The sequence below is a fragment of the Nothoprocta perdicaria genome, unplaced genomic scaffold (assembly GCF_003342845.1).
Source record: "Nothoprocta perdicaria isolate Ctin4 unplaced genomic scaffold, notPer1 scaffold_2, whole genome shotgun sequence".
NCBI lineage: Eukaryota > Metazoa > Chordata > Aves > Tinamiformes > Tinamidae > Nothoprocta > Nothoprocta perdicaria.
This window is the reverse complement of record NW_020455204.1, coordinates 1,107,005-1,134,613: the sequence shown is the minus strand read 5'-3', so window position 1 is coordinate 1,134,613 and position 27,609 is coordinate 1,107,005. Positions and strand designations below refer to the sequence as shown.

The 27,609-nt window shown below is 48.1% G+C and overlaps 5 protein-coding genes across 5 annotated transcripts in view; 1 reads left to right on the top strand and 4 right to left on the bottom strand.

Moving 5' to 3' along the window:
* POP5 (POP5 homolog, ribonuclease P/MRP subunit) overlaps positions 1–1,275 on the top strand; it is a 19,415-nt gene extending 18,140 nt beyond the window's left edge. Inside the window, exons 3-6 of the mRNA XM_026037439.1 lie at positions 73–215; positions 284–433; positions 787–870; positions 1,020–1,275. Of these exons, the coding sequence (XP_025893224.1) occupies positions 73–215; positions 284–433; positions 787–870; positions 1,020–1,132 (490 nt within the window). The 3' untranslated portion in view covers positions 1,133–1,275. The remainder of the gene's footprint in view (positions 1–72; positions 216–283; positions 434–786; positions 871–1,019) is intronic.
* Positions 1,276–1,811: 536 nt separating this feature from the next.
* On the bottom strand, positions 1,812–19,964 carry RNF10 (ring finger protein 10). The gene is made up of 17 exons (XM_026037425.1): positions 19,802–19,964; positions 14,433–14,635; positions 13,267–13,466; positions 12,104–12,194; positions 10,829–11,013; positions 10,613–10,749; positions 9,480–9,640; positions 8,854–8,976; positions 8,452–8,710; positions 8,080–8,213; positions 6,817–6,934; positions 6,382–6,483; positions 5,763–5,897; positions 5,093–5,190; positions 4,811–4,871; positions 4,463–4,621; positions 1,812–3,724 (listed from the first exon to the last, which is right to left on the bottom strand). Exons 1-17 carry the CDS (start codon positions 19,962–19,964, stop codon positions 3,648–3,650), a joined length of 2,406 nt encoding a protein of 801 aa, XP_025893210.1. The 3' UTR covers positions 1,812–3,647.
* An 879-nt stretch (positions 19,965–20,843) lies between these two features.
* LOC112946043 (dynein light chain 1, cytoplasmic-like) lies at positions 20,844–21,562 on the bottom strand. Its single transcript, XM_026037791.1, has 2 exons — positions 21,376–21,562; positions 20,844–21,103 (listed from the first exon to the last, which is right to left on the bottom strand). Exons 1-2 carry the CDS (start codon positions 21,505–21,507, stop codon positions 20,966–20,968), a joined length of 270 nt encoding a protein of 89 aa, XP_025893576.1. The 5' UTR covers positions 21,508–21,562; the 3' UTR covers positions 20,844–20,965.
* Positions 21,563–22,504: 942 nt separating this feature from the next.
* Positions 22,505–23,953, bottom strand: LOC112946044 (dynein light chain 2, cytoplasmic-like). Its single transcript, XM_026037792.1, has 2 exons — positions 23,822–23,953; positions 22,505–22,727 (listed from the first exon to the last, which is right to left on the bottom strand). The coding sequence occupies exons 1-2, from the start codon at positions 23,951–23,953 to the stop codon at positions 22,590–22,592; spliced, it is 270 nt and encodes an 89-aa protein (XP_025893577.1). The 3' UTR covers positions 22,505–22,589.
* Positions 23,954–24,895: 942 nt separating this feature from the next.
* On the bottom strand, positions 24,896–26,514 carry LOC112945836 (dynein light chain 1, cytoplasmic-like). The gene is made up of 3 exons (XM_026037508.1): positions 26,465–26,514; positions 25,675–25,812; positions 24,896–25,161 (listed from the first exon to the last, which is right to left on the bottom strand). Exons 2-3 carry the CDS (start codon positions 25,804–25,806, stop codon positions 25,024–25,026), a joined length of 270 nt encoding a protein of 89 aa, XP_025893293.1. The 5' UTR covers positions 25,807–25,812; positions 26,465–26,514; the 3' UTR covers positions 24,896–25,023.
* Positions 26,515–27,609: the final 1,095 nt, after the last annotated feature.

The window sequence follows — 27,609 nt, the reverse complement described above, 5'->3', positions numbered from 1 at the left end:
GGCATCGAGGAGCGCGCGCTGGGGCTCGCCGTGAGGCGCGGCGCGGGCCTCACGGCGCGGCGCGCCCCGCAGGTACGTGCTGTGCGAGGTGCTGGTGGAGGAGCCGCGCGGCCGGCAGGGCATCGAGGAGCGCGCGCTGGGGCTCGCCGTGAGGGACGCCGTGGCCCGCGCGCACGGCGACTTCGGCCTGGCCTGTTGCTGCGTCTCCTTCGCAGGTGCCGCCGCGGCGGGGCGGGGGGCGGGCGGCGCGGCGCGGGGCTGAGCGCGCCGCGTGTCCCCGCAGTGAAGTACCTGAACGCGTACACGGGCGCGGCGCTGCTGCGCTGCCGCCGGGACGCGCACCGGCTGCTCTGCGCGGCGCTGCCGCTCGTGCGGCTGCTGGAGAGCCGCGGACAGCGCTACCCGTGCGCGCTGCGCACGCTGCACCTCGGAGGTGAGCGGCGCGGGAACGCCCTGCCCTTCGCATTGCGGGGTGGGAACGGGCTGCGAGGACCGAGCTACGGCCTCACACGCATGTGCCCTCTTTGCAAGGTCTCTCTCGTGAAACTTTGCCACCTGTACTGAAAAAGGATCATTCTGCCACCTGAAAACTCAGGGGAGGGAAGGGACTTCAAAATGCTGTAGCTACCCCTTCTGTTAATGAGGGTGGTGCTTGTGGCACTAATTACTTGTGGTACTAATTACTTGTGGTTTTCTGTGGAGAGGGAGAGAAAGAGTACCTCTGGACCAAACCTTTGAAGTAATTGCTTATCTTTGTAGACATTACACGCTTTGCATCTCTCCCAGGTACTATAAGATCCTGTCAGAAGTTTCTAATTAAGTATAATAGGAGACAGCTGCTCACGCTGCTGCAGAACTGCACCAACGAAGGTGAGTTGCTCCAGCTGCTTCCCTTGGGAACAGCCTCAATGCCGAGGGGGTGCTGGGCTCCCTGGTGCTTGAGCTGATGTCTCCCTAGCAGTGTAAGATCTGAGTGTAAATGAAGATTAGAGATTGATGGTTTTACCCCTTTTTTGCAGAGGAAAGACGGGCCATTCAGCAGTCAGTGCTGAGCTGTTCTCTTACCGAAGAGCCGTCCCTCAGTGGAGAGGAGGAAGGTGATGATGATGACGACGACCCAGAGACAGACTGAATATTGGTTATTGCTGCTCACCTCTGTCAGGGAGTTGCATACTCGAGAGGTTAGAGCTGAAACAGGGACAACTGCTGTTCCTGGCCCCTGTAAAACTTGTTCCCCTAGCCCCTCTGTTTAAATAAACTCTTTGTTAAATATGAGTATGTGGCTATTTGACTACAGGAATCAAGGCCCCCTGTGCTGCCCCGAGTTCAGCACCTCAGGGTAACGTTCCTGCTGAGAAAGCAGTGAGGGTTTAGGTAACTGGTCTAACAAGAGCTCTTCTTGAGAAGAGGAAGAGCTTTAATATGTTTTTTGACCTTGTCTTAAAGTAGAGAGATACTGTTTTGCCTCACAAAAGCATCACCCTCCATCTTCAGGATACAGCTGCAGGAGCAGCTAATACCGAGCTCTAAGTCTGAAACCCATCCACCATGTTACAAAACTCATAGGTAAAGATACTGCTTAGATATTTATTAAGTTTACACCAATCAGTTACAGGAAAGTAGTGCTGCTGGTAGCATCTCTTGAATTCATAGGAAACCAAGATCCAACTTAAAAATGCTGGCTCAGGGAGCTGGCTCCCTGTACCAGGGACAGTCCTTCTTGCTGGCATTACTTCCCTGACTTGCTCCAGTGCTGCGCGAGGTGGAGGTGAGTTGTACCAGCTCAAACTACTCTGCTTCTCTTGCCAATGCAAAGAAAAGTTTGCTACAACGGTGAAGAGAGAGTAGAACACAACAGATACAGGTTAGGCAGTGAGTAGTTGCTCGTGTTCCATGGTATAAGGAACAGAAAATGGCTATTACAAGAAAGAGAAAAAAAAGAAGTATTGTGGACACCATTAACTGCATACTTGAATCCTTCTTGCTTAAATTTCTCTTCTACTCTTGCCAGTATCTTTTTTTCCTATGCCTTTAAAGCATTAACACCAACCTGTGTTACTGTTTTGGGGCATCTTGTAGGTTGTTTGTACTGTCTTGAGAAGCTGTCCTGTCTTTCCCTGAGTGTTGGTAGTTGTAAGTGTGAAATTAAGCTGCTTTCAAAGAACATTTGTGTTTCTTCTATCAGTGTATGCCTGGGGTAGCTGAAGTTCTATTTACCTCCACTCTCCCCCTCTCTTTCTAGTTTACAGCCCCATACTGAGTTTTGTGGTGTGTCCTAGCAGGTCACAGCTTCAAGGCAACGAACTGTTTGAAGCCTTTAGAAGTGTAAGTAGGTCCTTCAAACCAAGTGTCAGTGCAGGTGGATCTGAAGGTAAGGAGACAAACCTCAGTCTCACACTTCATACTGGCTCCTTGGCAGGAAGGATGACATTAGGAAGGAAGAATTTGAATGTCTGTGAGGGAAGTGATTATTAGGCTTCAAGTTGATGAGAGAGTTTGTTATAGCAGTACTGGAAATATGTGCATACAATTTATTGCAACTGTTGCCCTTCACATTATTCAACAAAATCCACACCACTTAACTCATTAGCTTCAAATCACAAGCAGTGCAAACTGAGAGCACCCAAAAAAAGAGAAGGGCTCCAGAAGAGACATGTTGATAGCCTGAAGTGCTTAGTGCTGACCAAGTTACAACTCAGAAGAAAGCAGAGAGGCTCTTATCCCACTGCCAGGAATCCTAGTTCCTCGCTGCAGGGATAAGAGCTACAGCCATCAATTGTTCTTCCAATTCAACAGCAGCCAGTGTCAAAATATCATCTTAGCTACCAAGAGCCCGAGGTGGAGTGTTTATTCCAGATGATAACAAGTTGCAAAGAACTTGTAGCCTAATGTTAACCAAAAAAAAAAGGGGGAAAGAAAAAAAGGCAATCTCACTCACATTGAAACAGTAGTTGAACAACTGAAATAAGCCAGGAGGTTTCTTCTACCACTAGTGCCAAATTGCATTTTGAAATACCCAAATTCAGCAAGAGTCACTTCAAAACTAAATAGCCCAGTTCTGCTTTACACTCACCTCAGCTTTAAATCTTTCAAAGCCCAGAGAACAGGAGGAATTCTTGCTCTTTAGGAAAAGAACAGCCAGAGCAGCTAACACACTAAAACCAGGAAGCTCTTGTGTCCATTTCCAGTGCAGTGGAAAGCACGGTTTCTAAAGCCAGCAGTGTAAGAGCTTTACTGAAACAGTTCTACTGCCACAGTTAGATGGACTTCTCACCATGAACACTTCTAAGTAAAAGCTCTCTGCCTCTTCACTTAAGCAATACTGCAGTCTCTGACAGTGCCAGGCAGCTGTACAGACGTTTACATTGCGTATTAAGCCAGAAAAACTGACTGAGCACAGACCAGAAGCCTCCACTGAAGGTTCTCCAGGTTGTTTCTTTCAAATTTTTGTTTCAGTACAAACCAATAGAGTTAGCTGGAATAAAAACATCTTTGACATATACTCCCATAGTTTCCTCCTGAATATCCTAGAAGCCCTGGAAACACAGATTTAGTCTGTTCAAATTTAAATACTTAAACTATAGCAGCAAAAACAAAGCAAAAATGAAAAGAAAACCCAGAGAGGGAACTTCTCTTGAATAGCAGAATCACTTTGTGTGAACAACAGAGGTGCTGAACAGCAGCTTCTGCTTCTGTTTCTTTCTTTTCTTGCCTCCTTTTTCCTCTGTAAAGAAAAAAAGATACTGTCATTCATTTCCTGTGCAATATTCCTGTTCCATGAGAAGATAAATGGTCTTCCCTAGCCAAAATCCCTTCTCCAGGGCCGTGATACTTCCTGTCCAACTCACTGAGCACCAGATAGCTTTAAATAAACAGCAGGGGAACAAAAAGAAGTTACAGCCGACAAATCAAGGGAGACTCCATCCTTATTGTCACTGGTCACATTTTGAGCTCCCAAGACCCCTCTCTCGTTGACTAGAGAGGGCAGATTAAGCCGGATTAGTTCCCACCATTTGCAGTAGCTCTGAACACATCTAAGCTGTTAGGACGTGGCCAGCACAGTGGCAGAACTTTCATCCTTGTCGTCCATGAAATGCTACAGCTGAGGAGGACTTCTTGCTTTCGCTGTCAGTTCCCCACTATTCAGTACATAACCCCAAAGCTGTAAACATCAGACCTGAGCTTTAGAAGTTAGTTTAACCAGTTAATACCATGCTTGAGATTAAAGTGACTACTGGCCAAAAGCCGTCTTTGTCTTATGAGGAGTCTTTGCTAGCTGGAGATGTCAGCTCCCAGCAAGGAAAGAACCGCTTTCAGCTAACAGAAGCCCCGATCTAACTGACACAAAGCACTTCACCATCTGACATTGCCCAGAACTGCTCTCTAGGCCATTTTGCCTCCCCCCAAAATGCTTTCACTTTTTCCAGAAGTGAAATATTTGTTTTCCTGCCTTCCCTTTTACCTGATAAAGGATCAGGTGCGGACGGTTTGTCCAGTTTCAGGAGGGCTGCCTCAATGGCTTGGCTGAAGGAATTCTGGAAGCTGGGCACAGGTATGCGGTCAGAGTTGTCACTTTCTCCATCACTATCCCCTGGCACAGGGAGTGCCAGGGTGTTCTCATCTGCAAGAGAGGGAAGGCTCTTGAGAGACCAGAGGGCTGCACACAGCCTTTGTGGCGCAAATACCTCTCCACATTCCAGATGTTTCTTGCTGGTGGTTATTGTTTTTTCCCCCTCCAAGATTTCCAAAATTTAGATACCCATTTAGATGCAAAAAAAATACCCGAAGTAGTAAACCCAAACTTATTTACCTCTTGTCTTTGGACCAGGTTTAGACCATGTTTCTGGTTTTGCTTTTCCAACTCTCAACATCTATAAATAAACAAAAAAACATTCTAACATCTGATCAAGCTCACGTACCTCCTCCCAAATTGCAAGAAAATATAGAACACACTTTAGAGTGCTCCAATACTGTGTTGCCTCTGTAAAATTCACCCTGCATTGCTTTTGCAGAGGAGGCAATTGTGTTCTCAGACTTCTGCCCAAATAAGATGCAAGGAATTCTGCAGAGATTGCTCTGCTGCATGGCTTACCTGGGCAAAGGAAGGGAAGGGAGAGTCTTCTTCTAAACTCCCGCACAGCAATGGACTGACCTGGCTGGCAGCAGGTGACAGAGGAGTTGGAACAGACTCTACAGCAAAAAGAATAAGCGAGTTGGAACCTGTTTCCTTGACGAACGGATCTGTTAAACAGCTTAAGATGAAACATAACCAGGAGTTTTATTATATTATATAACTGACCATTTTTAATCTCATCTGTTCCACCCATCAGTCACACTAAGGGACCTCTCTTAGGTGTCTCCTTAATGTTTTTATTTAAGGAGTATTGGTTTTCTTTTCCCCTCCCTCAAAAAAAAATTATAATCTCTGAATGTTTCATCAGTTGCAGGATATTTTCCCCCACCCCATCCCCCTCTATTTTTTTCCCCTTCTTTTGTAATGTATCTTTGCCTGGGCAAAGATTTAAATGATGTACCACACCTGTGTAGCCCTCACTGTTTCTAAAATGCCGCTAGTGAAAAGCGGAGAGAGACAAGGACATCTCTTAGCAGCGTCAGCTTTGTGTGTATTACCTCGTGGCTGATCTAGGAGAGCATCAGTGCTGGATGAGTTTTAGGGAAGCTTAGCTCAGTGACCTGTGGATCTACTGGATCCACACAGAATGATGGAGAGCTACGTGGAAGGTGTTTTCCCAGATACTCACCTGTCTGAAACACAGGGCTCCGGCCAAGAGGAGAAGCACAGAAGCTCTGCTGGTCAACGCTGGTAGTTTCTCCAGAGCAGGAGCTAAAAGCAGGGAACTGCTGCAGATTCTCTAAAGCAATATGGACCTCCGGATCTAGGAAGACACTTTAAATTAGAGAACTAGGCAAGGTGGAGAAGACTGTCCATATGCAAGATGTTTGTGGGACTATGGGCAGTGCCAGCTCAAAACTTCTCTCTCTCCATCCTCTATCTTAGAGGCCAGTAAAGATCCTACTGCTGGATGAAAGCAATTCTTAAGCAATTTTTTTAATTATTCACTTTCAATACACTGATTGCCATACAAATAGAAACCAAGAATCCACAGCACTACACGTCACGGAGATAGCCGTGTTCTGGACCACCTTCCTTTTCTCCCATGATGGGCAGGAATTGCACAACATCATTTAGGTGTCACTCCTAGAACAGCTCACTCCGATCTAAATGTTGAGATTGTAGTATATAATCAGAATAAGGTGTTGGAACACAAACTGAAGGCCTTAAGAGTTCATCCTATGTTGCAAAAATTATTTCAGCAACTAAAGGTGACTGGAAACCCACCAGTTATGCTCAAGACTTACATTTGCCCTGTTTCTTGTTCTCTTCTATCTCAATTCTGCGTTCACGTCGCCGTTCGTCACGAGCTTTCTTCTGCCTTAGGCGTTTCCTCTTTTCAAGGTCATCTAGGAGTAACAGAAAGCACTGGATATCAAACCCACACTCATGTTTTTAGTAACATTTTTCCAGCTTTGAAAACTGTGTGTTCAGTTATAGTACACTGTTAAGAAACATATTTACAAACATATGTTCTTCCAAGCATTCAAGGCTTTTTTTTGTCTATGCATAATTGCTATCTGTACACAAAAGAGCTGCAGTTTTCTGTCTAGAGGTTATCAGACAGTTGATGCAAGAGGAGTAAACCTGTTATTTGCTTTCCTCTGCCATAAAAGGCTAAGAGCTACTCCCTTTTCATCTTCAAAATTACACAGCAGAGCTACTAGAAAGGTAATACCAACCTGAAAACAACTCCAAAGTTTCCTTGGAAACAGTAGGTGGCTTCAGAGCCAGTTCACAAATACTGAACTCACAGGTGAGCGGCAAATGACATAGGTAACGATGACGCTGTCTTATATCCTGAAGAAAAATAAAAACGCAAGTAGCTAGTTGTGAGTGTTAAAAATGCCAAATCAACTCAACAGCTATGGGGCTAGAATACTCTCCCATCATGAAATGCAAAAAAGCAGGAGCAGTGACACAGCAGACACTTCCTAAACTACCATATCTGTGAGTGATGCCGTGGGTCAGGACCCAGGGCTCCAGTATCTCCATCACCCACATCTCCATACTTGGATGCATCGACTTCCAACTTGGTTACCAGTCTTCTTGCTATTTCTCCCTTTTCACTTGCATCTTTGGAACGAAAACCTCCAATGCTGGTTCTCTGACAGGCTGAAGATTGGGTTTGAGTATCACTGCCCACTGTAAGTTTACACTAGACTATTCTAGTGTAAGAATAGATGCATCTTTTACACTGAAGTCCTTCCGATCTTCAACTACGGTTTCGTTAGACTGAAACAAGCTATTCTTGTTTTTCCTCATAAAGCAGAAAAACTCAAATGGAAGAGCCTACCACCTCTTTGCACCCATGCTATTCAAGTATATCCCTCCTTGCACAAGATTCCAGAATTATGTATAATTGTCACTGGACATGCAGGTTTTTACAGTAGTCTCTATTCCAGAGAAAGAAATGGAAGATCTACTCCCTTTTCTAAGGTCAGTGCCTAAGGCTGCCTCTACCTCCAAACAGACTGAATTTGTTTTCTATCTTCTTGCTGTATATATCTGCTTCTGAACACGGAGAGCTGATGGGGCAAGTTGTTTGGTCCTGCTGAACTGGAACACCACTTGTGGTTAAGATGAGTTAAAGTTTCTTCTCACAGAAGACAGTCTCTACACTTTTTTCTTTTTTAAATTTATTTAAGAACAAGCCAGTTTTGAGCTTGCAACTCTCTTATTCCTAAGCTTCCTAATGTCTGGAAGGAGAAAGCTGGACAGTAGTCTGCTTATTAGGAAGTACAATGCACTGCAGCTTGCACAGACACCCTTCACAAGATGAAGTGGATTTCAGCCCTCAGTGCCCCCTTCGGTCCTGGCCTAACATGCCTAACACCTCTCATAGTTATTACTTCCTATTATCAAAAATAGGCAAGTCTCACCTTTCAGCCACATGGATCAACTTGCCAAAACCAAAGGATCTTGATCCATAGTAAAATAGTTACCTCTGTCATTGAGTAGCCAGCTATCTCCACTACAGCTGCAGTTATCTTCTCTGGACTCTTCTCCAAGCTGCCATATTCACGAACAAGACATCGAACATTCACAGGGTGAAGATACATACACTGTCCATCCTCCGCTATAAGATAAGATATCACCACTCATTCTTTGCATGCTTGTTTTTAATATTCTTCTCTCCCCTCCTTCCCTCCCCATTTCATTTGCTAGTAATAAAATTAGAACTCCTTTCTGAGGAGCCTGCAATTTAATTTCACAGGGTTTAGCTGTATTTAACGAAGCAACAAATGTCTTTCCAAAAAAAGAATCTCAAAGGTGGCATCTCTACCCCCGTGATTCTAAAATTTCATTGCACTGACCTTGATAGAAATAATAAAAAGGAGAGTTGTTCACATGTCCACTGCTAATTGTCTCTTTAGATTCCTGGTAGCTTGTTTCAGGCATATTTGGTTCTGCTATAGTGTCCCCATCAGGTTCTCCTACGGTGTCCAGCTCGGGTACTCCTTCTTCGTCCAACGCAGCCTCTTCTGCTTCCAATGGAGGGGGAAAAGAACTTGCTGGATCAGAGCAAGGTTCCACAAGCTCTTCGTCAAACGCTGAGAGATACTCCACACCACACTGTCGCGGCAGAGAGCACATAGTTAGTACCACCTCACCTCCTTCAGCAGGCAGTCATCTCTTCAACCACTTTGGCACCACTGCAGTGTAAGGTGACTGAAGTAATTATTGACAAAATCCTCCTGAGCAGAGATGTTGCCCACCTTTTTCTCTTGGGAAACTGCAGGCTCCTTGGAGCTTTCTAAGACCAGTTCCTCAACAGCAGCAGTAATGCCAGCAATGCCATTGTTTTTCCCCTGGTCAACAGAGAGCGCTGACTCTCGCTCCTGTAAGTCACCCAAAGAGAACATGTTTCAGTTTCCTATTTGTTCCAGGAGACCCTCACTATAAATAATTTTAGCCCTGTCCTGGACTTCCAGTTTTCACAGATCTATATGCCATCTGTGACAAGAGGGACCCTTGAAGAAAAGGCCTTCTCAATACTGGAAAGCGCATATGTTGGAGGGTTTGAAAAGGAGTATTCTACGGGTCTGTTCATGCATGTCTTAAAGAAATTACCCTAGAAATCGCTAAGCTCAAGACAAAGGGAGTCCCAGCTTGCTCTGAAACAGAGCCCGTGTTTTTTTGAGAGGCACACCACTCAAAGCAGCATTCTGTAGGCAAACACCACGAATGCCATGACAGATACCTGGGGTCTAGAGGCTGCAGTCTCTTCCAGGACTTACACCCAGAGACCAGAACAGTCACGTGCAAGCTTTCTTGCACAGAGGTGATACCAAAGTGCTCTCCAAAATAAAGCTACTATAAATATTAAAAAAAAGATTCTCACCTTTAGTTCCTGGATAGCCGCCTCAATAAAACAAGCCTCTGGGGTATGTTTTTCCTCCTCATACTGTCTCAGTAATGCTGCCTTCTCCTCCAGGACCACACCCTGCAAGACCTGCTCCCTGGATGCCAGAAGCAGCTTTGAATACTGGCTGTGCTGTTCATCTGAATAAAAGGAACATAATCAAATCATGAACATCCCGTCCTGGTGCAGAGGCACCAGTTTGAATGGTTTGTTACTCTGCAGTTTGGTGGGGTCCAGCCTCTTTTTAAAAGCCTTGCCTATGAAATGCCCAGTTAACGCCAGGCTTTATGGGTTTGAAATGATCTCCAAATCATTTTTTTAAGCATTATAAAATCCATTACTTTCAAATACTGAGAAACATGCAAGCACACACACTGCACACTGAATACCCATTAGGAGACTTGACATTTTGCAGGAAACCTAAATGGATACAGTTATTCACAAAGTTGGCCGCAAAAAGCAAGTGAGCCATGATAGCCCACAAAAGAGCAATACTAAGTATAATTATTTCTCAGTCACAAAATTTTAATCTGTGACAAAATTAGTCACAGATGAGATGATACATTTTTCACATTACTAGAGTGGGGAAGATTGGGGAAAAAAGGACTATGGAGAAACAGATTTGCAGGAATTTTGATTATTTTCCCATATCATTCATCCAAAAATCTTAGCTGGTAAGTGATGATGAAACCTTTATTGAACATTATATCTTTAATATAGTTTGTATTCAGAGACAGAAGCCAGAGAATCAGGAGCTAGGGGAAAATAAGTAAATTAAAAGGATGCTGAAGAGCCAATAGAAGCAGCACTAGTCACATCCGTGACTGTACAACAAAGCACCTACCAAACTAAAAACAAAGTTTGGCAGAAGCTTAAATTGCAGTAACTTGAAGGGAAACAGAACGTCAGTTAAAGACTTGATATAAAGAAAGCGCAGGTGGAAGGTTTATCATTAAGATGTGGCCATTAAAACTGCTCAACTGCTAAAACTCGGGTTTTGTAGCCTCATCTATTGCAAGGTTACAGCAGGGCACTGCTGTGGAAAGTCTTCTCTACACAAGTCCCAGTCACAGAAGCAGCATCCCTACCCCGAGGGCCTCACATACACTCACCTCCAACGTGAACAGGCTGCACCACATCTGTCCACTGGGATTTGGGCAGTGCTATCAGAACACCCTTCTCTCTCCTCATAAGCTGCATTGTAATGGTATCACCAATTGCATATTGACGTGTTTCCATCGCAATAACACTGCGGTGCAAGGAGAAGGTCAGTAGGGTAAACATAACGTTTTAGAAAGAGGTATCATTTAATAAAGAACAAGCCTCACCTCTTGAGGTCCTTCTTGTGAACAGAGCTATAACAAATAGGACATTTACTCCATGTCTTCTCACTCAAGGAGAGGTAGTGAAGGATACAAGCCCAACAGAAGATGTGCCCGCAGCGGGTGATCTTTGCTGCCGTAGGTGGGTACAGACATATGGGGCAAGAGGGCACTTCGTGGCTACAGATTCGCTGAAAGGGCACGAGAGAAGAAGTTACAGTCTTGGAAACCATCCTGTAGCACAGGAACTAAGTCACCTGTGAGACTACGCTAACTTTTAAACCATTCAAGCTCTTTAGTCTCTTATTTACAAAGAAATTGAGTACACTAAGTGAAACTAAAGAATACTTTTTCTCTGCACGTGGAATACCTTCAAAGTCACCCATCTGGTATTTCCATTGCAATAATATTAAAAAAAAAAAGTAGAAAAAAACACCCCAAAACCACTCTGTTCATAACGTCCGATTAATTGGTTTCCTCTCATCATCTCCAAGAGTCATCATCAACTGAATTCAGATACTGAGAAGGCATCCAATGAATTTTTGCTGCGACTTAGGCAAACAGGACACCAAGTCTGCTTAACAGAGAGACTAAACTTACCCATTTCCGTGAACACCCTGGTCTAGTCAGGTGCTTTGTTAGCATCTACATGTTCCAAAGACACGACTGCCACTGCCAGTGAGCAAGCACCTACATTTTCAGATCACTTGTAGGGTCAGGTAACAGTAAATGTACCTGCCCTCCAGCTGCACCTTCTAGAGCAGACACCACAACCAACTGGGACAGATTAGAAGCTTCTGCTTGAGGTAACCCAAAGTTTGTTTGAGGTAACCCAAAGTTCTGGCCACAATTAGCAAGAGATTTTCCATTTTGTTGAGAGGCAAGAGGGGCTGCCTATGCAAAGAATAATTCTGCAAAATTCTACATACTCTAGTCCTCTTCCGTGGACTCATGCCCAAATTTTCTGCTAATATGCTGATCACAAGGACTAAGTCTACAGAAGAATGTCAGATACTATTTTTGATAAGCTCCCATCTGCAAAAGCAAGAAGAGGCTGCTAATTTTCCTAATAGATTTTAGCACTTCTCTTTCCCTGTCATGAAAAGCATTTCATAATATATTCCATGACAGATCTCTCCAAGTATTGTGGGAGTGACAGCAGAGGCCTCAAACTCAGTAAGAGCTGAGTTTTACATAATACCACAGAGATTAAGACAAGTTGACTTTCTTAACACACACCAACACACATACACAAAAAATATCTAGCCCAGTACAACTGACCACTTGCTCCACAAAGTCCCAGTTGACCAAGGTATCTGGATCAGCAAAGTGGACTGTGTAGTCCTGTTCTTCAGAGACAACAAACTGGCAGCTGGGGAAAGGCAAAGAAACAGATGATCCACTCAGTTGTTTCGAGAAATTCTAGAAATTTGAGAACCATCCCACAGGATTCTCCATAGAGCTTCTCTGTCCAGCAGAAAACTGCCGGATACTGTTGGTAATTTGTACCAACAAAACCCAGAGAGAAATCTAGTCATGAGTGTAACTAACAAGTGTGTGTCTAATTTCAATTAGAGAAAACATCACATACTAACTGAAGAGTGAACAAGGCAGGATTTTCCATAAATATTTAAGGAACAGCCAGCTCCACCAGGAATCTATTAAAAACAGTAAATCCACACTAGAAAGAATATGCTCCCCAAAACCAGGGCCATGAGAGTTCCTACAAAAACTTTACTACACTAAGCCTCAAATCAATATGGACATATCAGAAGTATCAAGATGAAAATAGCTTTTAACATCTTTAATATGATCAGATATAAGCCCCAAGCATACTTGAAATATGAGTGAAAATTACCATTATTTCCAGTTAAAAACGAGTTCTGCAGGTGGATCAATGCTGTCATCTTTGTTTGGGTTACTAATACATAACTACAGGGTAAGTCAACTTGAAATAGTCATGAGTTTAATAACTACGATCCATAGGAGATATTGCTTCTGGGACTCAAGTTCAGCTTAGCTTTGATCCAGTGACTGCTGCCCCTATCACTTCAACATATTACTTCTTCAGATAAATATGACTGCATTTTTCATGAGGGAAATACACACGTCTTCCCAAATGGACTATCACATTCCAAAAGTGATGCTGGATGGGAAGGGAGAAGACTATACACATCTGTGTCTAAAGGATTTGCCCAACCAGATATCTTGTCAACAGGCAAAGGTGACAGCTTCACAGATTTTTCACCTGTAAAGTACAGTCACAGATCACAGAATGGCTGAGGTTAGAAGGAACCTCCAGAGATCATGTAGTTCAAAAACATTAGTGAGGTAACTTCATTTTGGAAGAGTCAAGGCAAGTATTCAAACAGAATTCCCTGGCCGAATGTTCCTAAGAGATTATCTCTGTTGAAGTCTAAAAGCCCTGCAAGTCTCCCACTCACTTGGCCTGTAGGAAGAGCTCCTTGTTGAAAGGCTTATGTCCCCACTTGTTCCTTTTCCCCCAGTTGCCATGTCCATTCCCATCAAAGTGGGCTGATTGGCCACGGGGTTCAAAAGTGAAGTTCAGTAAGTGGTTCAGATTAATCTTCTTGGGACCAGAGAACTGGGCAGGGCTGAACTCTGCCCGTTGAGCCTCTGCTACCTAAGAGACAACAACATTTGTTAGAACTCACCCGAGTGCATTACAAAAGCATCAGTAAAAGTCAATTCTTTGTCCTCATCGATGATGCAGGGAACGTGCAGCAACCACTCACTCACCTTCTACTCCAGCTCTGCAAATCAAGTAGTGCTGCCTAAGTGCATAAGAATCTGAAAGTTAAAACTGAGCAATCTTATCCCATGCTGGTCAAACGGAGAAGAGCATAAAAACAACCTACATAATGACAAGTTAAAGCTAAGAAGACTTAACAGCCAAGGTTACTAACAGAAGAAGTTAAGTTCTAACAATATTATTTTAGACGGAAAGTAACGTAAGTGTGGTTACCATTTGCACAGGTCATGCCTGCTCCCTTTTTTTTTATATATATAATGAAACAAGCAGTGAGAATTTAACAGAGAAGGACAGTATTTTACGAGAGTAGTATTGCTCATGCACTGAAAATGAAAAATCACAGTACTCTATTATATCACGGAAAAAACATGGCATTTACACCCACATCAGCCTAAGAGGCCTCAACCTGATTTTCCTCCACCTTGATGGCAGATTGTGCCCAATTTGATCATTTTCTCAATACCAGCATCAAGTGCAAGTTTATGACAAATATCACCTTAGACTTTTAAAAGCTAGAAATTGTATCACTAAATATTTTCCTGAAGGGCCTTTGTTCCCCAAGATGCGCGCCTGGTCTAAGTACTCATTCCTCAGAATTTCCACTAGTTTTCCTGTTCTCTTTATTGCAGGTCTCTCGGAGCAGAGAGCACTCCTCTTCTGTTGTTGCAAAGTTGTTCTGATCACACTCAATCTGACAGCTCAGCGATGTTACCACCTCTTAGTGTTCTTCCCCTTCCCAGCCCAGGAGCTGAACACAGAAGACCTATCTAGGCAGGTCAGAGTGATCCTCTGGTCCCAAGAGAGAGGGCCTTGCAGACACTGCATTACAATTCTCACCTCATCGCGTCTTCCACCATTACTAGAGCTAAAAAGTTTGCCACTTCCGCCACTCCCTCCCCTCTGGGGGGGCATCTTGTTAAAAGCTTTGCTTTTCTGTGAATTGGAGCGACGGGACTGACTGGAAAAGTTCTCATTTTTTGAGTATGAAGTTTCTCTTTTACGATTATAACGCTGTTTGGATCCACTCGCATTCTTTCCATCTGAAAGAAAAAAAAAAATAAAGAGCAAGCATTAGACTGGCAGCTTCACAGAGACCTTTAGTTGTATCCAGTGCATATCAGACACCCAGCACCTCAAAGACAGAGCTGTATTTCACCTGAACCACTCAGTATGAGCACTCTTTAAAAAGGTACTGTTTATCCTGGACATGAGAATGTATCTATCAACCCATAAACTATTTTACTGCTGCGACTGTTCAAAGAGAAAAAAAAAAAAAAAAAAAAAAAAAAAAACACACCACCACCACAAGAAGACTAGATTTAGTCACTATGTTTTATCCTTTATTATGATGACTAAATTCTCTTATTTAGGTTTGGAATTATTCCCCTATGTTCAATATATTTGTTTGCTGAGCCTGTGATGTCTAAAGGGTTTGAAAGAGCAAACTGCAGATGTAAGACAAGGACAGAGTCACCATACCAGTAATGATATGCAAGTCCACCAGACACAAGCATGTTACCTGGTACCTTCAGTGACAAAACCCAAAATTACATCTTCATGCTTGATTACAAGAAGTTGACATCTACTGGTAGATTTTTCATTCTATTTACTGGAAACATATAATTTATCATCTACTATTGCCTCATAAAATACTACTGCTGCTTGAAGTCCTGCTTTGAGAACCTCATGGCCCATCTTCACTCAACTCTGCCCCTTATACTTACAAGGCAACGGATTCAACTCTCTTTTTAAATGCCCTTTCTTTTGCCCACAAGGTCAGCAAGCACCAGCTGATCTTTTTTGTTCAGTTACCATCACTGACCAGCACCTCTCCCCTCACTGGGCATGTGCCCAAGTGCTAAGTCCACCTACGCACGCAATGAGGCTGCCCAACAGCTGCCAAACGTGGCTCGAGTGCAGGTAAAAAGCAATAGAAAACACAAAGAGCTACAGCTCTTGGCTACAGCTTTCTCTTTCTCTACAGCTGAACTACAGCTTGTGATAGCTGAAAGTCCTGGGCTTCTGGCTCTAGCAGGGACACAGCTGCTGCATTAGGCCGTGAGGCCACACAAAGAACACTCTGAAGAAGGCCCTGGTGAGAGTCTTGACATGAGACCAAGGCTTGAGGACACGGCTGGCCGCTTCGCTGTCATTTAAGCTAACATTTCTACCAACTCCTTTAGGTTTTGCTTGGAAGAAGACTTATGATGCAGCCCTGGAGAGCTGAACTCAGCAGGCCCAGTCAGACCCCCTATCCACACCAGCCACCCCTTTAGTCATTCTGGTGCCCCACAAGCCTTACAAAACAGTATAAACATTATAGCCTCATACTGGCTAATATATCTACATCCAGCTATAAAAACCTACTAGTTTTCCCTGCTCTATTTCATAGCCCGCTCCATCCTTTAAAATAAGCCTTAGATGGGAGACAAATGCTTTCCCATGATTCAGAATCACCTTACTCATATAGGTTGAGTTTCTTACCAGTGCTTCCAGTTTTGCCCTTCTCCAGAACCACTTCCAAAGCTGCCCAAGCCTTTAAAGCAGCTGGAATGAGACCACTCACATGTGTCACTATTATAGCATAATTTGCTCTCCCACCCCGCAACACAAAGAGTGGAGGGGAAGGACTCCAAGGGCTACATTTCTTGCACATTACTGAGGATCCTGCTATTTAAGAGATGAGTATGTGATGAAAATGGCTTAACTGGATCTTGCTGTTTCTTGGCCATATCAGACCTCAGTCTTTGCTTGCAACTGCAGCTCTAGGAAGACACCACCACCACTGTCACACGATGTGACAGGGCCGATGTGCAGACATAGTTTGCCACCAGAGCTAATCACATACTCTGCTATTCGAATGCCAGGCCTAGATATGTTTGGAATGAAAGCAGTGCCACCAACCCTGCACACAGACAACTCAAACACGCTCTTCTCCTCTCGTCTGCAGTGCTATGAACGCCAGCCAGGCTGGAGCGTTATCAGGAAGAAAAACACCCCAGAAGCTGCCAAAAGCCGCGGGTGTGACCAGGCCTGGCTTAATCATTATCTAGACAGAAGGTTTTTTCTGAGAGTGTTTGTAGGGAAGAAGCTATAACCCACACCGCCAGGGCTCTGCTCAAAAATGAGGTAATTCTGATGAAGTTTGTACTACTGCAGTTACTCACATGCAGAGCTCACCCGATATCTGTAATTCCAGTGAACACTCTCAAAGAGCACATGCCTAGTGGGCTCACTACAACTTTGCCTCTCCTCTCTGGTCACCTACTCAGGAAAAAGCACCAGGAGAAGACAGTTGTGCCTAAAGCGGGTTTTCTTAACTCTTCACACTGTCCAGGAAAACTTCACCTGCCTGCAACTGACACAAGAATTTCCTACCACTTACAGTATTAATCAAGTTAATCACCACTGAAGGCGCCACTTTTGTCATTCAGTTGGTATTAGCACATTCCTGTCGTGCTGCAATCCTTTCAGACAGACTCCTCAAGTCCTTATGAGTCATCAAGAGTTTGATAAAAATGCATTTTAAACTGGAACTGTGTTTTCCTCTAACTAACTCACTATACAATCGCAAACCAAAACTTCGTAACACTGGACACAAAGTTATTCCCAGCCTGGAGGATCCAGCTTTACCACCTGTTGTTTCTTCAGCTGGGCCCTCCGTGCTGCTAGAAAACTTCTCTCCCCATAAAGCCACCTCCTGCCACCCACTAGGGAGGTCACAGGACTAAAGCCAGCTCCAGGTGGCTGGCCCGGCGCTGGAGCTGCAGGACTGGTTTGCTGCCAGGGCGAGGAACGCAGTTTCCTTCCGCCTGTAGTGTTGAAAACAGTCGTATTGTGCAAACAGGTTTTGGGTGGCGGAACAGCAGGCCCAACCTTGACTACAGGAAGACACTGCACCCTCCGGGACACAACCTGTGCTAGTGCCCTCATAGAACTGAGGGTAACTTTTCTGTTGAAAATATCTGAATTTCGGTGGAAATAGAGACTGAAAGGTGGCAAACCTGGCTGAAACGCAACTTCCACGAGTCTGAGAGTCTACAGGGTCCAATTTAGTCTGCTTTAAGATGTACTGCAAGGAAAAGAGGTGGAGAGACTACCGCAAGGTTTAAGAAATGTTCCCTCTGCATTTCCCCAACTGGAGTAAGAGCAGGTAACTCAGAAAAGCAAAGTGGCAAGAACATGGCTGGGAGTTAAATGCAGTGCAGAAATCACTTATGTAACAAAAGATCAACATTCTGGGGAGAATGTGAAGTTCATGAAGAAGATTTTCCAATTTAAAAGAGATGCCACATTCTTAAGAAGTCTCTTTTCCCTATCCTGAAACAGGGCAGAAGTTGGTGGACCACCAACCCCGCTCGTGGCTGCACCATTCCAAGGATGGAGAAGAGCTGGAGAAAGAAATCCTGTATGGTGACATACCAGTATCTTGCAGGCAATGGCCACCAAAACATGTCCACCGTTCAACCCTGCTGCATGTTTTGAGCTCAGAATTTTAGTCCATTCCTTTAATCTGACTAAATGAATCTTCTCATTTTAGTTCTCAGTACCCTTCAGAGAAACAATTTCTATACCCACATTTACTCCTACAAAAGCTCCTTACTGGTGGATATTTATATTTGTAAACAGTCCTCCTTCAGCAGTATATATGCTGATGGCTACATCTTCCCTAACAATATACTACTAAGAAATAAGCTATAGCAAGGAGGCATCTCTTGACAAGACTAACAGCCATGTCCTCATGACCTCATGTCTGATAGCCTTTCACACTGCCTTTTAAAATACATATACTGAAGTTTAAATATTCTCTTACCACATTTGAAGCCAGAAAACTCCTTCTAAAGACTATTTCACACCTATCAGGTGATTCCCTCTCCCTCATTTTTATCCATCCATACATTAGAGGGAAAAAAATAAAGAGAATACCACCGAAAACAAAATATTTAGGAATAAGGGAAAGCCTTCTATCAAATTCTGTTATGGATGTGGGAATCTTTGCAAGTGAGCTAGGAGCTCTTACAAAGAAAACTGACTCCAGATGCTTTTACAAGTCTCAACTTCAACTTTAAACTTACTATAATCACCCAGTTCTAACGCAATCTAGGAAGCTCTGGGAGTGCCACATTCCAGGTGCTCCATTGGCAGAGTCTTTCATGGGAGGGGCTGGTGAATACAGGTGACTAACAGGTCACTGGAGTCCAAGTGCATTTAGTATGTTCAGAAATGACTTAAGTCTTTAAGATACTTTTTATTGATGCACTATGGCATACATTTCTATTTCCCCAGAAACAACTGAAACAAGACACTAAGGAGCAAGGAAATTAAGTACAGGCTGCTGCAGCAATTATTACTGTAGACAATCTCTTACGTACTTGTAGGAGTAAATATTACTGTCCCACTTCTAGCTTTTTGTGGGGGGACACAAAGGTGTTGGGGACACTCTACTCCCCATCATCTTTAGGGATGACTTAGGACTTACCTTAAAACACACAGTACAGGCAGTACCAGGGGTGCTGGTGAACGTCTGTGTGACACAACAAGCTACCTGTGGTGCCACACGTTACGCTTCACCTTAGAGGCCAGCCAAGCACACACGAAGCCACGCGCTCCGTGCTCTCCAGAAGCAGGCTACAAAAACATAGCCTGGGAGGGCAATTCCGTGTACAACATGGGAAAGCCTCCCACAAGGGGCAAGTGCACGCGGTGGGAGCATGGAATAAAGTCATGGTTCTTCTGAGAGGAAACTTGTGCTTGCCACTGCCTATAACATTAGAGCACTGTCTCTCATGCTGGACACTCCAAAGCTAAGGGGAATGGAATGTAAATCCTTAAAGGAAGGTGAAAAACAGAATGATAAAAAAAAAAAACGTTAAAAAAAAAGCATAAATAAGCAAAACAAAACAAACAAAAAACAGCCTTGCAGGGGAAAAATGGGACGGGAGCTGCATCTGCCAAAAACGCCGGGCACAAACCAGGAAGAGGGAAGAAAAGGAAAGCAAAACGAAGCAGTGACGTGAGGCGAGGCTGACAACACCCAGCGAGGAGACAAACAAACATCCCGAGCAGCCGCTCGGCCCCGCGCCGAGCCCAAGGCCGGGCCTGGAGCCCCGGGCTGCGGCCGCAGCCTCCGCTGGAGCTCGGGGGCTCCGCGGGGCGCCCGGGGCACCGCGGATCAGGTCTCCCCGCTCCCCGCCGCCGGCTCTTACCGCCTTTGGGCTTAGACTCCCCCGCGGCGGGCCCGGCCGAGGCGGATCGGGGCTGCTGCGCTTTGCTGCCGGCCGAGGAGCCGGGCGCACCGGGGCCGCAGGGGCTGCTCTTGTCCATGGCGGCGGCTGGGGCGGGCGTCGCGCCGGGCGGGCTCTGCAGCATCAACGGGCGCCCCGGCGGCGCTGGCGAGCGAGCGGCGGCCCTGAGCGGGGCGGGACGATGGTCGCTGGCGGGGTCGGCGGGGGCCCTGGCGCATGGCCCGCGGGCAGCGGCGGGGGCGGCGCAGCGCGGTCTCGGCCTCCTTCATGGCGACATCTTCTCGCTGCTGCTCTCGAAGCGGGGAGGGCCGCGGGAGGCCGGGCCGGGCCTGCGGGGCTCCGGGCAAGGACGGAGCGAGCGGCTCACGGAGCCCCGCGGGGCCCGGCGCTGCCTGCGGCCGGAGAGCTCGGCGCCCCCCAGGCACCCACGGGCTCCGCGGCGCCCCTCCGGTCCCGGCCCCGCTTCGGCCGCCGCCGCCGCTGCCCCGTAATGGCGACGAGTCGCCCACAGCAGGGACCGGGACCCGGATGGAGCCTTTTATAGGCGGGCGGGCGCGGAGCATGCCGGGAATTGGAGTCCCGGCGGGCCGCACCCCAACATGGCGACCGCCGCGGAGCATGCCGGGAGTTGTAGTCGCTCCCCCCCGCCGGGCACCCGCCCCTCGTTCCCCGTACCGGGGGCTCAGTAACGGGGGCGAGGGGGGTGCGCGCTTCCGCAGAGATAAAGGGCTCGCTTTTCCACTGAGGAAGGACCCTACCGAACAATTCTTCCAGCGAAGATCTCATAAAAGGGCTCATCTTGAGCCCTGCTTTTCATCCCCACAGAAATAAAACTGGGGGGAAAAGAGCAGAATACCATAAAATTCTAGAGGCAGAGCACACTAAAAGTAATTTTATTAGGAAAGAAGCTGGCTTTTGAGGGGAAATAAGGACAAAGGAGGTTTCTCTTGCTATTTTCCCCTAACTGCAATAAAAACACCAACTTCTGCAGCAAAATCCCTCATATGAGTGAAATAACTAACTAACTCCAGGTGTGTTTGCCTGGGAAGGCCGAAGGCACGGGGCTGCTTGCAGTTAACACACGTGCCGTTAGCAAGGTGCAAGTTTCAGCAAGAGTCCGTGGCTCTACCCGGATTTGAAGAGCAGAATAGCAACGTGCCCCAGGTAGAAGTAGATGAAGTGCTTACTCTCATGAGTCACGTGGCTGCAAAAGTTCCTTCCCACAACACAATGCCAAGTGGGATGGTGTTTCTTGTCAAATTCCTGCAGGAGAGAGCACTAGTGATTTAGTATTTCAATGCAGGGTGTGTAGAAAGAAAGGGGAGAAAAAAAGGTCTTAAAAAGGAAGCAGTGCAAAAGAGGAAGGACCTGGAAAAGCACAGGGAAGGGACGTCCAGGGCACTAACATGGAGGAAGCCGGACTCAGTTACCTGCAGCTCATAGAACTTGATTCCATGGTGCTAAATACCACCGCTCCCTGGTGCCTCACAGCGGTAAAGGCCTCAAAGAGGAGGATACGACAAAGGAACATTTACCCTCTTTATGTGGGCCGCGATCTCGTGCTCGATGTTGTACTCGTCCAGCGCCAGCAGGGCGCAGTCCACGGCCTCCTGCTGCATCTCTTCGGTCATGTCCGTGTCCTTAATCACGGCCTTGTGGTCGCCCATGGCCGCCTGCACCGCGCAGAGCCGAGAGCGCTGCGGGAGAGCCGGGAGAGCCGCCGGCCCGCGCGGGGAACCGGCCCCGAGCGGCCGCCGCCGCCGCCCCCGGGTTCGAGCCCCGGCGCCGCCGCAGGCGCCTCTCGCTCCGCCGCGTCCGTTTAACGGACCCGCGCGCGCCCCGCCCCGCCCCCTCTGAGATCTCCGCCAATCATTGGTCGCCGCTAGCGCACTGCCGGGCACTCATTGGCTGCTACCGGGAGCCTCTCGGGGGGCGTTTCCTTCTCGCCCGGCATGCACCGCGCTGGCGCTGTTGCTGTGGCGACGGGAGGCCGCGCGGCCCCAGCCAGGCCCGAGCCTCCCAAGAGCATCTGTATCATAAACGCGTATAAACGCGTATAAACGCGTATAAACGCGTATAAACGCGTATAAACGCGTATAAACGCGTATAAACGCGTATAAACGCGTATAAACGCGTATAAACGCGTATAAACGCGGAGCTAACCGCCACACCCATCGGAACTCCGTAGCCTTAAGGGCATGGCCAGGAGAATGGGGCGACTAAAGCAGTATGGAGCAGCACAGGCCTCAGAACCAGCCTGTGTTTATGGCCTGTTCCTCCCTGACCTCTTACTTGTGCATTGAGTTCAGTTCCCAAACCTCCTGAATTTTGGGAAAGATACTTTTCAGGAATTTTGGCATTCCCACTCACAGGAAAATGAGCAGCAGTATCAGCAGTAAAAGAAAGAAAAAATAAAAAAGCACAAGCCATAAAACCCTTATGGGTGGAACACACGTTTTTATTAGCAAAGAAAGTGGCTTCGAAAGCTCTTTCAAAATCATTTTTGAATCAGTGGATTCAAAAATAAATACCCTTCCCTCCCAAAATTGTAATTTTTCCCCTAACCGCCATGAAAACACTAGCCACTACAGCAAAACCCCTGATACCACCCTTGGGGAAAAAAATAAATAAGTAAATAAATATATAAATATAAAGGTCTGCTTCCAGAGGGCGGCTGAAGACACCAGCCCGCTGACAGTGAGGGTGCAGCCCTGTAGCCACATGCAAGTTTCAGTGTCAATCCACGGCTCTAGCCAGCTTTAAACAGCAGGATATTGACTCCGCGCACGAGGAAGAAGATGAAGTGCTTTGTCTCATGAGACACGTAGCTGCCGAACTTCCTCCCCACAACGCAGTGCCAAGTGGGACTGTATTTCTTCTCAAACTCCTGTGGAAAAGATCACTAGGAATTTAGTGTCAGCGAGCCTCTGACCCACATGCTCTATCTATAGATTTCTGTCACTGTTGGGTCATTTAACCAGCATCACTATTTGGACAAGGCAATTCAGGAGCAGTGCATGCACTTAAAATACAAAGGATTAAGTTACTTATCTTCTATACACCACTTGCTGCTTAGTCCAAAAAATAAAGCCTACCTGACCACATCTGACTAGTGCTCCTTAAATGAGAAGAAAGAAGATTAAAATGTAACTTATGCTTAGATAATAATTTTGCCCAACCTGGAATAACACCATGATTTCAATCCAGAACTTTTGAAGCATCCAAGACCACAATCTCTCTACTCATCATATGTGAGAACCTGCCCCAAGTTCCAAAACCAAGGATGCAAGTCCACTAAAAGCAGAACTTGGCAGCAGTGGCTACACAGGGCTGCATCCAGCAGCTCACTGCTGAGGATGCTCTGGAGGACCTGGATGCTCTGGATGCACACAGGTGTTTCTGCTTGGTTACAAGCCTTGGGTAAAGCAGCTTCCCCACAAAGTCTCAGGTCTCAAGCGGGAGGTAAAGAAAGTCTGAGGAGCTGTAGGCCATGAACTGGCTACTCTCCATCAGCAGAAGACCCGCAGAAAAGGACTTTTCCCTGTAAACTTTAAACAGGCCAGCCAGTCTGACACAGCTATTGTAGAACTCTGAAGAGATCCCTAAAGCTGAAAGTGAAGGCTATTTATGTCAAATATTTGGCAGAAAAGACATTCCCTCAGATAAAAACTAAACACAGTGTTTTGAACCTGATAACTGGGCACAGGAAAATGTGAACAGCCACTCTTCTGCTAACCCCAATAATGGGATAGTGCGGGAAAGGATTAAAATAGAAGGTATTGCACAAGAGAACGCCCAGGAAGAGGCACATTTAAGGGAGATAAGAGGGAAAAGCAACATGAGGACACCAGCCTGCACGAAACCCAGCTCAATTATCTAGTATCTCTAGAACCTGCTTCTCAAAGCAAGCCTTGAAACTCCCTCTGCTCCACCTTTGATGTGCACAGAGATATCCAGAGGATGCTACGAGCCAAGATTTACCCTCTTAATGAGAGCTGCAATTTCTTTTTCAACACTGTATTTCTCTAGGGCTACAATGGCGCAATCGACAGCTTCCTGCTGCATCTCCTCAGACATGTCCGTGTCCTTAATCACGGCTTTCTGGTCACTCATGGTCACCTGCGCGAGCAGAGGAGGAGAGTTCAGAGCTGCGGGAGGCGGCAGCGGCGCGGGGGAAGGGGAAGGGCGCCCCGCGCCGCCGCCCCGCGCGGCCCCTGCTCGGCGCTGCCGCGCACCGGCTCCCGGCCGCCCCGCGGGCGCTGCGGGCCCGGCCCGGGCGGACGCGCAGCCCTAAGGCGCCTCTGGCTCCGCCGCCGCCTCCGTGAAGCGGCCCGGCCCCACCCCGGAGCGCCTTGGCTCCGCCCCCTGCGCTATTCCCGGCTCTCATTGGCCGCGGCCGCCGCCGCTCATTGGCCACGCCCGGACACCTCCCCGGGAGGATGCTTCCCGCGCCGAAGTTGCCATGGTGACGCTCAGCGACGCGCTGGAGCCATTTTTAGGCCGTTGGCCGCGGAGCACGCCGGGAGTTGTAGTTTCCGCCGCTCCGCCGTCCCCCTGCTCCGTGTTCCGCCAGGCCCCGTTCCGGCCTCTGCCCGCCCCCCGCCAGCCCACGGCTCTCACAGCCCGGGCCTGGGTGGGCCAAGGGATGAGGAAACTCTGCTCCTCCCCAGTAATAACCAGCACCTCTGGTTACCCTCTGGTAAGACGGAGAGTTCGTTGTCCAAGGTGGCTTGCCCAGGGATACAGCACCAGGAAAAGGAACAGCTCAGGGTTTGCAACAGGGCATTCCTGTGCCAGGGAATGTGTCCGATAAAGATGGAGAAAAAAAAAATATCAACGTGAAACGGGAAGGAGCAAACACTGTCACTGCTTACCCAGCAGAGGCACTGCCTGGGCAGAGCAACAGATGCCCACAAAACTTTTACAGGCCAGACTGCTCCAACAGCTCCACTGGCAAAGACAACGGAAAGGAAAGTTTTTTGAAGGAAAACAAATACAAGGAAGAGCTTTTTGGTATTTTTCCTCTTTATAGCCACAATGAAACACCAACTGCTACGGAAAAATCCCTGACATTACCCTTGAAGACCGAGGTCTGCGTCCTCAGGAAGGCTGAAGTTATGGGTGTGATAAGGTCAGCGTACAGTCCTGTAACCAGATGCAAGTTTCAGTAACAGTCCGTGGTTCTAACCAGACTTAAAGAGAAGAATAGCGACTTGGCCGAGGTAGAAGTAGATGAAGTGCTTTGTCTCATGGGTCACGTAGCTTCCGAAGTTCCTTCCCACGATGCAGTGCCAAGTGGGGTTGTATTTCCTGTCAAATTCCTACGGAAGAGAGCACACTAACATTCAAGAACTCTTCCAAAATTACAAGAGACTGGCAGAAAACATGTCTTTTTTTCCTGTAGTCTTTGACCCCAGCTCACCACAACTGCAAACAGAAGCTTAATACTAAACTCTGTAAAATGAACATCAAGCAGTTCATCAAACTGGCCTTCCCTTGACGGAAAACTCAAAAGAGTTGCCAAGTTTTCCTTAAGCCAAGCAGTCACAAGGCCAGGTCAGCTGCCAGTCTCCTATTCACCTGGATATTGAGATAGTAGAAGAAAATACTTAAACAGATAGGTGACTGAAAAGAGGAAGAATCAAGAAAAGTACAGGGCAAAGATGAGGAAAGAAACATTAAGGATGAGCCTGTAGAAAGACTAACTCGATTATCTAGCATCTCCAGAACTTGTTTCTCTAGAGTTACTTGCCCAGCAACGTTCCCCCCGTTTGATTTTTTTTTTTGATGTGCAGAGGGATTTCATGAATATTATGCTTCAAACATCCATCTACCTTCTTTATGTGAGCTGCGATGTCCTTCTCGATGTTGTACTTCTCGAGGGCCTGCGTGGCACACTCCACAGCATCCTGCTGCATCTCCTCCGACATGTCCGCATTCTTGATGACAGCCTTTCGGTCACTCATGGTTGCCTGCATTCAGCAAAGACCTCTGAGTTGCAGGAGCATCGATCTGCACACGAGCATCCCTGCCTGCACTCGGATGCACAGTCATATCCCATCGGTTTCCATTCTGCCTGGCTGCGGGCCATAAGCCTGTGCCTGGACATCCTACACCGCATCCCTCCTGGGGTATTTGAGCCCTGCATAGCCTCGAACAGTATCTCAGGGGGCCCTTGGGATACAGCCCCCATCCCATGGGAGCTGAGGTTGTGGACAGGAGAGCCCAGGGAGAATCCCCACGTGCCGTCACCACGAGGAGCCCCTTGCAGCCCGGGGCAGCCGCCCAGCAGAGCCCGGGCATGAGTCCGCAGCGGCTCCAGCACTGAGGGGTTGCGAGGGGAGCCCGGGCGGCATCGACGGCGGCGCCGCCCCCCGCAGCCGCGGGGCCCGGCGTGGCTTTCGGGGAAGGGCCGCCACGCGCAAGAGCCGCCGCCACGCTCAGAGCCCCGCGCTCGGCGGTATCGGCCGCGGCGGGGAAGGCCTCTCTACCCCAGCTCGGTCTTTCCAGACCCCGACCACCCCAGGGAGCCCCGCGCCCCAGCGCCCCGCAGCCGCCCCCCGCGGGCCCCCGTTCCAACCCCATCCCCCCAGGCAGCCGCGGGCCCCGGCCGGGCTCCCTCACCGCCCCCGGGGTGCTGCAGGACCAGCCCTGTGCGCAGCGAGGTGGAGCGGCGGGGCGGGGCGCGGGGGCGGGCTCGGGGTGGGCGGACGCGCAGCTCGCAGGCGCCTCTCGCTCCGCCGCCGCGTCGGTTTAACTGACCCGCGCGCGCCGCACCCGCCTCCGAACGCTCCCGGCCCCGCCCACCTCGGGCAGGCGGCTCGCTATTGGTCAGTGCCGCCGCCCTGCCGAGCGCTTATTGGCCTTTTCGAGGCGTTCCGATCGCATTTTGCCGCAGCGTTTTCTTGCAGCCCGGCATGCACCGCGCTGGCGCCGTCGCCTCTGTGACGGGAGCGGCACCGCCCGGGCGGGCGGCGGTGACGGGAGCGGGCGGCGTCCCCGGGCCCGGCCTGTGGCCCAGCGGGGCGAGGGCGTCTTCGCAACCACCCTCCCGCGCGGGGCGGGAGAGGCTCTTCCGACGCGACACCCAGTCTGAAGCGTTAGGTTTGGAGCGTTAAGGGATGTTCTGGCGCAGGAAACCTAATAAAAGAGAGAACAGTGCGTTTTTTACCTCGTCTTGTGGATGTAGTGTGAGGAAGCTGCAGGTGGATGTGCTCAAAGAGGCTGTCACTGGAGGGTCTCAGGTTAGCAGCTCGGAGGATCCAAGTGAGAAGCAGCAAAAGAGCATCAGATACCTGGAGTATTGGACGCTGGGCAGGTTTCCTGACAGCGAGGGGGCTTCTCTTGAGAGATCTGCATGCCTCGCTTGTGCTTGGAGATCCGTACCCCTGCCTAGGGTGCTCAGGCAAGGGGATTAGCAGCCGCCACACCTCTCAGGTCTGGATTTGCATTAATTTTTCTGAGAGCTGAGAGGGGCTATTGGGTCTCTGGAGCAACAACAGTCAACCAACGAACCCGGCGCTCGTTGTCCCCGAGATGTTTCACCCAACTGCAGCCGACCTCGGAACCGCAGCTTCCCTGGCAGCGGCACCAAGTCGGACGAGGAGGGAGCCCCAGGGCGGGGGAGGTCCCCGGGAGCCCCCCCGTTCTGCCCGTCCCGGCGCCACCGGGGGAGGGCGTGGCCTCCCTGCAGCCCCGCCCCTCCGCCCCGCTCGGCGGTTCTGATTGGCTGCGGGGCACGCGCCGCGGCGGCGGCGGCAAGGGCATGC